General features: G+C 43.5%; 1 protein-coding gene across 1 annotated transcript; it reads left to right on the forward strand.

Annotated features, from left to right (window-relative positions):
- The first annotated feature begins 494 nt into the window (after positions 1–494).
- Positions 495–1919, forward strand: LOC124409311 (zinc finger MYM-type protein 1-like). The gene has a single exon (XM_046886856.1). The coding sequence runs from the start codon at positions 495–497 to the stop codon at positions 1917–1919; it is 1425 nt and encodes a 474-aa protein (XP_046742812.1).
- The last annotated feature ends 9465 nt before the right edge of the window (positions 1920–11384 follow it).

The raw sequence follows: 11384 nt of genomic DNA on the forward strand, positions 1-11384 counted from the left end.
AGCGAATAATAAGCGGCGTAAAATCAGTAACAGTTCAATAACTCATGCGACTGCAGACTCGTTGTGAAACAAGTTCGTTAACAATTTCAAAACTCAAAACAGGGCAGAACAATTCCAAAAACAAGCTTGCTAACAATCTAACAGTTTCACAAACACGAGATAATCCTTCTTCGCTTTTTCTATATTATCGGCACGGTCGCCTGTCGCTGCTTGACGGTGGTAGTTACGCTCGGCAACGACGGCACGGGCGCACACACTCACTCACAGATTCTCTCTCTCTCTCACACTCACGTACTCGGTACGCGGCCGGGAAGCGGCACGGTACACGATCTATGACCAGCGCCGTGCCTAGGCATGGGCCCACGGGGCGCTGGCCCCGGGCGCCATGAAGAGGGGGGCGCGCTTAAGCTCATCGTTCGTTTTTTTTTTTTCGAAAAGCAAAATATTTCTCGATATTATTTGATTGTACACCTGATATTGCACACGACGAACAGATGTGTCAAATAATTCGATATGTGAGTCTCCAGAAAGATCAGTACGTCGTTGAAGAAAGCTTCATTGACTTTATAAAGACTTCGAAAAAAACGGGGCACGATTTAGCTATTGAAATCCAACAAAAACTGATCGACGATGATTTAGATATCGGTAACTGTCGTGGACAGGCTTATGACAATGGAGCCAATATGGCGGGAAAGTATCAGGGGGTGCAAGCTCACATACAAAAATCTAATGAACTGGCTAGGTTTCTGCCGTGCACTGCTCACAGTCTTAATTTACTCGGTGTTCACGCAGCTAGGGTTTCGATTAAAATGGTAAACTTTTTCGGTGTTGTTCAGCAAATCTTCAATTTTTTTTCGGGCTCTACTCGCCGATGGGAAATGTTAAAAAAAGTACTCAAATGCACTTTGAAGACACATTCCGATACGAGATGGGCGTCAAAATATAACGCGATTCATTCGTTGTGTACCCAATTAGAGGAAGTTTTGACTGCGTTACGAGAAATATCGGAAGATCCTTCATTTGGTGATGGAGTTGCTGCTGCTAAAGGCTTGCTGAAGCAAATAACATTCAATTTTGTTTGTTACTTAGTGTTTTGGGATAAGATCTTACACATCGTGTATCGAGCGAACATCGTTTTACAAAGTGCAAATATATCGATTGATGAAGGTTGTAGAATTATACTTGGACTAAAAAACGCATTGCAGGACCTTCGATCAGGAAACACCGATGAAATCATTTCCCAATCCACAAGTATATGTGAGAAATCATCAATTGAGGCTGCATTTAGTCAAGGAAGAGTAAGGAAAGTAAGAAAGATGCCCGGAGAGATCGCATCCGATGAAGTATTTTCTCGAGAACAGCAGTTCAGAATTGATTATTTCAACGTGTTAGACACTTTCTTATCGCAAATGCAATGGCGATTCGACAAAATGACCGAAGTCAACGATGATTTTTGTTTCCTGACCGGATCATCCCTCGAATCCTGGTCCGTAATAGATCCAAAGAAAAACGCCATGGACTTAGGCCTATTGTACGCTAAAGACATAGAACCTGCGGAGTTTGTTAGCGAGGTAGAAAGTTTTAAATTCATGGCGGCATCAGTTTTTCCGAATCTAAAAAAATCCACGCCGTTACAATTGCTTAACGGCATCAGGGATTTTTCGCTGACGTCAGCCTATCCTAATATAGAGATAGCTTACCGCATTTTCTTGACTATGCCAGTTACTACTGCATCGTGCGAAAGAGGCTTTAGTAAACTGAAACTCATAAAAACTTACTTGAGATCAACGATGGGACAGGAAAGATTGACAGGCTTAGCTATACTATCTATAGAAAATCGTTTAGCTAAGACCTTAGATTATGACGAAGTAATCAACGAATTTGCGTCTCGCAAAGCTAGGAGAATAGCTAATTTATAATTAGCGCTACAACTTCGTCTAGCTGTTCTGTACTGTGTACTGTATTCGATCAATAAAAGTAAACTGTGATGTTATTCAACAAAACTGGTGAATGATTATTTGTGACACCATATTCTATTAGATTGGGTTTTACGTGCACCTATTCAGCGTGGAAGGGGGGGGGGGGGGGGGGGCGCATTCGTTTCATACTGCCCAGGGCGCTGAATTGTCTAGGCACGGCGCTGTCTATGACAAAGTATACGCTACAATAAAGCGGCAAAAGATTACCGAATGAACAACCAGAATATCTTATCGTAATTATAACAGATCAAGGTAGCAATTAAAATCAGAGATACAATTGAATAGAAAAGCTCAGCTACCACGAGGCTCGCGGGCTTTCACACAAAATGGCCGATCAAAGCCGGCCGGCAACCTGTTGCCAAAAGACAAAATGGCCTGAGGCCGTTGAGGATCTATAGCCGGCGAGATTCAGGGTAACGGCAGCCTACCTTTTTACGAAACACAGCTCCGGTTTTCCAAAAGAACGGCAACTACTCGTCTGCTCTTCGCAATATGGAATCGGCACAAACAATTATCTGAGCGAAGAGGTGAAGCTTAGAACACTTTCAATTTGTACAATACGTTACACAGCGTGGCGGTTAGCAGCGCAGCGCAAGGGAGAGTGAGGTGGCCGCCGGCCCTCAACGATCGCGATCCCGCGGTGGCGCTACAGGAGGGGATGATAGGTAGATTGGCGAGAGACCGGCGGGAGCCTAGGCAGCCGGTCTGTTCGCCGCGCTGTGCTGCGGGTTGCGAGGGTGGTCTAGCGAAGGCGGAAATGTCCTCTCGGCGTCGGCGAGCCCAGGGGGAGACTGAGTCCGGTGGTCTGTGGGTGCCGGGTGGCAAGGCCGGTCTTATCGGACGCTCAGGTGGAGGCAACTCGACCCCTGGGCGGCAGCGGCACTATGTCCTTGGGGGCATCGAGGTCCGAGCAAGCAACAGCGCGACTACTGGGTCCGGGGCTTCGAACTCCACGCCGGTCGTCCTGTGGTCCCTCCGCGTTTCCCGCGACGGCAGCGCAGAGTGGTCGTTGGATGGCTGCGGCATTGGCGGCGGCAGTGGCGGCGGCAGTGGCGGTCACCTCAGAGAATGGGTTGGGGGAGTAACCAAAAGCATTAGCAACAATACATAAATCTTAAAGCTAACTCTGGTTGTTCATTGGCGGCACGGCAGGACTCTCCCTTGCTCTTTAAGAGCGCTTGACGCGGCCGCCTGGGAGTGGAGGTGCGGGTCGGTGACGGGCTGGTAGACCCGCCACGTCACAACATATATATATATATATATATATATATATCAATCATATATATATATATATATATATGTCGGGGAGCGCGGTCCAGGGGCGTCCATTGTTGCTCTTGCAGGAGCTACGTTTACACTTAATCTAATCACTAATAATAACAACACAAATAATAGTCTTAATTCACTAACAAATGTTTCTATCTCTAATATAGTCCGTTTCTATTACACTAATCAATTAACTATCGCGTACAGGGCGATGCGACAACGAATCCACCCTGCCTCTAGAATACTCTCAATATATTTCACGATTCTGCACGGATCTCTAGCTCGGTTCCAATGCAACTGCCACTCAAGACAGCATCTTCTAGGGCTGTGGCTACGTTCGACCAAAGGTTCTGCATCTCAGAGTCTTTCGCCTCGCACCTCCCCTTACGCCACTTATAGTCTAAGGGTCTACGACTAATCTAAATACTAACAAATATGCTTAGACTAAACATTAACCAAATGTCTTTCAATGTTATAAACATAGCGCGAGAAAGCGCGTCCAGAATATCGTGCGCCGACATATATATTTGTATATTATATATTTCATTGGAAGGAAAGAGAGCAACAATAATTATTATGTAAAAAGGATTTGGAAAATGTGGGGGACGTTCTTAGGACGTTACATAACTTGGTCAGAACGGTCAAAAAACGACGAAAATTGCAGTTATTTCAGCTCAAAATCAACTTTTCTTCAATTTTACAGTTCAGGCCAGCCAAGTGTCCGCAAGTCTGTCGACCCCACGTGGAAATTTTTATGACACAAAACTCGACAAAATCCGTTGAAAAACAATGAATTTCTGGCTATCTTGTCTCCAAATCAAGATATCTTCAATTTTGCTGCTGGGCTGACCTGAGTGTTCACATGTAATGTGCAACCGAGGCTGAAGGCTTCGGTTGCTGTTAATTTATTGAAAACGAGACTAATCTTCGAGCGGTTAGAGACTATCCTCGTGGGCTTAGCTTGAATGAAGTCCTGAGGACACCTGTGATTCCGTGGATGATTGAGTTCGACTAGTGAGGTAACTTGGGTGAGACGACGGACGGTTTTATAACGATCAGAGCAGTAAGGTTGAGTCTAACTCTAATATTATTGACAAACAACACTTATTAGTATACTACTCTAAATATTGACAAGTGAAACTCTTATGGTAAATTAGAAGATAAGGAATGTACTGTTTGAAGAAGAAAATTGATAAAGTCGAAGGGTGAGTGTTTCCCTTAATTGTTCCGGGTCAGCTTCGGTTTGACCTTCCGCTGGCTGTCCGTGTACGACGATCGGTACCTTGCTAGGGGACCCGGTAAGATGTATCAGCTGTTCTCGTTGAGGACCTTCAACTTCTTTCACGTCCCTGGTCTTACTTTGCCGTCACGTCGGTACCAGTGTTCCAGTGATTAGGTGCTTTCTCGGAAGGGACTCGGGTAGTGGGCACTTTATCCACGGCACTCACCAAAAGCGGCAGTAGGACTGATGGATATCTCCGCGGTTTCGATAAAGAAACCTCGGTTTGCCCTGATTTCAAAATTGTTGACTGATGGGTCAAGATGCAACATCAGCAGACTTGGTTGTATCGCGGTTCCTTTGCGTCGTCCTCTTTCTTGTTCTACTTTCGAAAAAAGCGAGCGTGTCAGGAATGCGTCGACTGCATGCATGGGAAATATTAGCAAATATTCAGGAACAGGGGCCGTTCGTAACACGCAAGTTAGACGAACGCATCCGGAAATTTCAGGTTTCTATCGTAACTAGGTCAGAAGTGTTGAAAAACGACGAAAATTGTAGTTATTTCAACTAGAAACTAACATTTCTCCGATTTTTCAGTTCGGCCCAGCTGAGTGTACGCAAGTCTGTCGAACCCACGTGGAAATTTTTAGTAGAACTTAAAACTCGCCGAAATCCGTCGAAGAACGATCAATTCTTGTCCACATGAAAACCACAAAATTTGTAGTTATTTTAGCTGAGATCCAAAATTTTTTGCTTCTCCAGTTTGGGCCAGCTGAGTGTCCGCAAGTCTGTCGAACCCGCCTAACAATTTAGCGATTAACTTAAAACTGTGACGTCCCAGGGCGAATGATCAATTTAAAAAAAATAATTTTCTATTTTACAGACACGCCCGACACCGCGTCGCCTCAGATAATATGGAGCCCTTTGTTTATTCACGGGACCCAGGCCCCTGCTACGGATTATACTTTACAGGTGTTTCGAAGAATGAGAATAGAGAAATGTGGTAACGTGAAATGGTTTTACTCACTCTTTAATCAATGGTAGTAACCTCAGGGTCCTCGTTGGTTTCCTGGGGTTCGGGAAGTAATATGACCTTGAATCTGACGTCTATCCGCTCGAGCAGGAGTCCTTCGGGGATCCTGGTTACCTGCTGGATAACCTCGTGAAGAATCCCGTCGTCGGAAAGTGTTGGACCTGGTCACGGATCAGCCCGTGGAGAAGAGATGTGATCGTGGATCGGCGAATACGCGCTGGGCGGTAACGAGTAAACCTCCAACTGGTTCTGGATTCCCCTGAGTCTGGCTTGGTGAGCTGCCCGTCGTTTAGCTTGTACTAATATACCTGCCCGGTGTTTAAGTTTGCGACGTCTGATTTCGCTATTGTGCATCTACCAGAAGGGAGTGGAAATAATGGATGTTAGATAATCTTGGCAAGGCTATTGTTCAAGCCTCATTAGGTTGGCGGATTCACGCCGACAACCAAGAATATCAACAACTGGAAATGACGGAATGTTCGATAGTCGTGGCAAGGCTATTGTTCAAGCCTAATTAAGCTGGCGGATTTACGCCAGCAACCATGAATATCAATGATGAGGTGAGGGAAATTACCTTGGGAATATTTCACTGAGTTTATCTTTAATTACTTTTAAAATGAATACGTGTCATTGATCTTTGAGTTTGAAACCCGTATATTGTTACAGTTCCTTTCAAATAAACTCCTATACTTATGTCGAGTACAAAGTCCTCAGTTAAAGTTGATCTTTTATAAAGCGAGAATAATTCGCGGGGACTGACAAGTTTTACGCGTGTAAACAAATCGGAGGTTGATAAAGGAATTACAAGTTAGAGTTAATTTCTAATCGTAATTTGCGAGCAGACAAGTTCTACGCGTGTAGACAATCCGAGGCTCGGCGAAGAAGTGAAGAGTCCGCGCGCCGCAGTCGACCGCCTTGGCTCATTGGTGGGGTTGATCCCGCGCATGGCCCTCTCTCTCGTCCGGGGTTCCCGCGTGGGATCCGACGGTGGTTCTGCGCCGTGGTGGATGCAGCGACGGGTGTGTTGATGCAACGACGGATGTGTAATGTAACGACGCCAGCTTTGTATACATTCGTTGGTGGGCCGGCGTATATATTAGAGCAATTAGTTGATCGAGACTCGTGATTTGTGAGGGGAATGGAGAGGGTAAAATAAATACAACTTGTATAATATATCACACGTTAATACACATATTTATTTATATCACACACACGTCTGCTCGGTAGCTCGGACTGGTACAAAAGTGAGCGCTTGGGGCGCTACCGGAAGTCGAGCGTTTCGACAAGAGAACAAGAGACTCCCTGATATTGGCAGCATACAGTATTGCCAACCTCGCTATTCAAATAGTTATTGACGCGATAAACCCTTTTTTTTTTTTTTGCTTCAATAGTATACATTTCGTAGACGATGCGATGGTCAGTCTTTACTTATTAATCTTGTTTAGATTAAGATGGCGATGGTCTGAGGACCGAGCCTGAGAATGTTTACATCAGTTAGTTCCCGGGGGAGAGAATGTCACCTTATTATTTCTATGAATGCGCACTCGATACTTGTTCGGTTAATTGTAAATGTTTGACAAACGTTACTGCAAGTATGGAGTTTTGTACTATGTAAACTCTAGAAAATTTATGATCGTTATGATATCGCGTAAGCGTTCGACGAATTGTTTAGTCTGTAATATGATATAATCATTCTTTGAATTGAATATCTATTTCTGCCGGTCGCTTAGCCCTATTGATATTAACGAATAAATATCTGATTTCAGATGAGTGCACGTGGATGCAGCTAGTTGTGGGAAGATATGGCGTGCGCCGCAGAGTGGCGTGGTTTCAAAAGTATGGTGTCCTTAGATAATGTGTGATATTATTCTGCATGCGTTTTCTTGAATAATATATAGTTTCCAATTATTAAAGATTTAACGGGAGGAAGAAAGGAGAATGAGGATTTTCTACTAATATTAACACTGCGGGTGCCGGCAAAATATAATAATGAATATATTAATCAGTTAAACAAAATACAATTATGGGAACCTGAACATGGTTCACAGGAAACGTTTAATGAATTATCTACGAGTAATTATACAGATTTTTGCTCGTTATAGATAATTATCACTCGATTTATCTTACGCGTCCTTACACTCTCGATCTTTCGAAATACTGACTTTCCTCTCGCTCATACAGTTCACTCATCCTAACCCCTTTTGTTCCGTTCAGTCGTCCATACCGCACGCAGATTATCACACACTCCTCAAGATCACAGACTTACATACACACACTCAAACTCGTACAACATGGACACTCAACATAGACACACTCATACGAAGATCGATGGGATCGATCTCCAACACAATATTTTATGAATATTGGGTATAATTAGTTGTAAATCGATTATATATATCGTGATTATATGCTTATTCCAATAATACAATTTTTTAACAGTATTACGAATCTAATGTTGATATAAGTATATTTGTGTTCTAGAGTGAAGACGGAACAAGATGGTCACCGACGGTCTCGTGAGGCGAGCCGCATGCATTTACATGTACATATATATTATATGATTGTCGTTTCTCTTCCATGTTATTTCGTCTTCTTTATGATGACTGTAATATGTGAGCAAGATTATCCTGTGTGTCTTATTTAATACGAAGTATTTCTGCAAGATGTAACAAAGAGAGCAGCGGTTGTCATAACATGATTGGTTATGAAGAAAATGTATACGCCATTCCCTGGGGACGTCACACCTAGGTGTTCACGTCTCTGACAAACGCATATGAGAATTTCAAGTTCCAATCGTAACTTGGTCAGATCAGTCAAAAAACGACGGAAAATGTGGTTTCCTCGGCTAATTACCAACATTTCTCTGATTTTTTAGTGCGGGCTGGCTGAGTGTCTGCAAGTTTGTCGAACCCACGTCAGAGTTTTAGGTTCGACATGTAACTGAGAAAATCCCGTCACAAAATGTAGAATTCTTGGCTATATCATCTTCCAATTAAGATATTTTTAATTCTTCTGCTGGGCTGACCCAAGTGTTCGCAAGTCTGACGAACGCGTCCGTAAATTTTTAGTTTCGATCGTAACTTGGTCAGATTGGTCGAAAAACGACAAAAATTGTCGTTTTCTAGGCTAATTACCAACATTTCTCTGATTTTTTGGTGCAAGCTGGCTGAGCGTCTTCAAGTCTGTCGACCCCGAGTCAGAATTTCAGTTTCGACTCATAACTGAAGCAATCCCGTCGCAAAATGTAGAATACTTGGCTATCTCGTCTTCGAATTGAGATATTTTCAATTTTTCTGCTGGTCTGACCCAAATGTTTGCAAGTCTGACGAACGCATTCATGGATTCCTGGTTTCAATCGTGACTTGGTCAGATCGGTCAAACAACGACGGAATTTGTGGTTTTCTCGGCTAATTACCAACATATTTCTGATTTTTTTATTTGGGTTGGCTGAGTGTCTGCAACTCTGTCAAGCCCATGTCAGAATTTAAGGTTCGACTCATAACTGAAGAAATCCCGTGGCAAAATGTAGAATTCTTGGCTATCTCGTCACCAAATCGAGATATCTTATATTTTTCTGCTGGGCTGCCCCAAGTGTTCGCAAGTCTGACGAACGGATTCATGAATTTCTGGTTCTAATCGTAACTTGGTCAGATCGGTCGAAAAACGACGAAAATTGTGGTTTTCTCGGCTAATCACCAACATTTCTCTGATTTTTTGGTGCGGGCTGGCTGAGTGTCTGCAACTTTGTCGAACCCACGTCAGAATCCCAGGATCGACTAATAACTGAAGAAATCCCGTTGCAAACTGTCGAATTCTTGACTATCTCGTCACCAAACCGAGATATCTTCAATTTTTCCGCTGGGCTAACCGAAGTGTTCCCAAGTCCCACGAACGGATTCATGAATTTATGGTTTAAACAGTAACTTGGTCTTATCGGTCAAGAAACGACAAAAATTGTATTTTTCTCGGTTAATTACAAACATTTCTCTGATTTTTGGTGCGGTCTGGCTAAATGTCCGCAAGTCTGTCGAACCCACGTCAGAATTTCAGGTTCGACTTATAACTGGAGAAATCCCATTGCAACTTGTGGAATTCTTGGCTATCTCGTCACCAAATCGAGATATCTTCAATTTTTATGCTGGGCTGCCCCAAGTATTCCAAAGTCTGACAAAAGAATTCACAAATTTCTGGTTCCGACAGTAACTTGTTCAGATCGGTCGAAAAACGACGAAGATTGTGGTTTTCTCGGCTAATTACCAACGTTTCTCTGATATTTTGGTGCGGGCTGGCTGAGTGTCTGCAAGTCTGTCGAACGCGGGTCAGAATTTGATGCTCGACTCATAACTAAAGAAATCCCGTCGCAAACTGTATAATTCTTGGCTATCTTGTCACCAACCCGAGATATCTTTAATTTTTCCGCTTGGCTGCCCCAAGTGTTTCCAAGTCCCACAAACGGTTCATGAATTTATGGTTTTAACAGTAACTTGGTCTCATTGGTCAGGAACGACGAGAATCAGAAATTCTTGAATCAGTTTGTCAGACTTGCAAGCACTTAGGTCAGCCCAGAAGAAAAATTAGAGATATCTCGATTTGGAGACGAAATGGACAGAAATTCTACATTTTTCAACGAATTTTGGCTATTTATGGATCGAACCTGGAATTCTCGCGTGGGTTTGACAGACTTGCAAACACTCAGCTGTCCCGCATGAAAGATTAGGGGAAAAGATGGTAATCGGCTAAGAAAACCCTGATTCTCGTCGTTACTGACCGTTCTGACCAAGTTACGATCGAAACCTGAAATTCTTGAATCAGTTTGTCAGACTTGCAAACACTAAGGCCAGCCCAGACCGGGGGGGGGGGGGGGGGACGAGATGGACAGAAATTCTACATTTTTCAACGGATTTTGGCTATTTATGAATCGATCCTGAAATTCTTGGGTGGGTTCGACAGAGTTGCAGACATTCAGCTGCCCCGCACCGAAAATTTAGAAAAAAGCTGGTATTTGGCTGAGAAACCCTCGATTCTCGTCGGTTCTGACCGTTCTGACCAAGTGACGATTAAAACCTGAAATTGATGGGTGCGTTTGTCAAAGTCGCAGACACTCAGGTCAGCCCAGCAGAAAAATTGGAGATATCTCGATTTGGAGACGAGATAGCCAGGAATTCTACATTTTCCAACGGATTTAGGCTACTTATGAATTGATCCTAAAATTCTTGGGTGGGTTCGACAGAGTTGCAGACACTCAGCTGCCCCGCACCGAAAATTCAGAAAAAAGTTGGTATTCGGCTGAGAAACCCTCGATTCTCGTCGGTTTCGACCGTTCTAACAAAGTTACGTATGAAACCTGAAATTGTTGGGTGCGTATGTCAGAATCACAGACACTTAGGTCAGCCCAGTAAAAAAATTGAAGATATCTCTATTTGGAGATTAGATAGTCAGGAATTCTACATTTTCCAACGGATTTTGGCTATTTACGAATCGATCCTGAAACTCTTGGGTGGGTTCGACAGAGTTGCATACACTTAGCTTCTCCGCACCAAAAATTCAAAAAAGTTGGCTGTTCGGTCCTATACAACCCGATATACCGTGAAAAAAACATGTAAATAATTAGTATAGAAAATTAAGGCTCATGGAATTTCCCACACTATGAGGGGAGGCAGTTCCAGGCCAAGTCTAAACCTTCGGGTATTTTCAAGTACCAAGAATATTGCATTTAACCGTTAAAGAAATTGACCATGCCTGGAAAGGTAGCGTGCAAAACACATGCCAGACACGTTCGTTACCTCTTGGCGTCTACGAGTTAGGGATTTCCAACTTTCTCTAGTTTATGACGTTCATATGGTGCTGAACGCCGTCTCTCGGCCTTCTCCGAAGGGCCCGCGCCGAG

Source organism: Diprion similis, chromosome 1 (assembly GCF_021155765.1).
Source record: "Diprion similis isolate iyDipSimi1 chromosome 1, iyDipSimi1.1, whole genome shotgun sequence".
Taxonomy (NCBI): domain Eukaryota; kingdom Metazoa; phylum Arthropoda; class Insecta; order Hymenoptera; family Diprionidae; genus Diprion; species Diprion similis.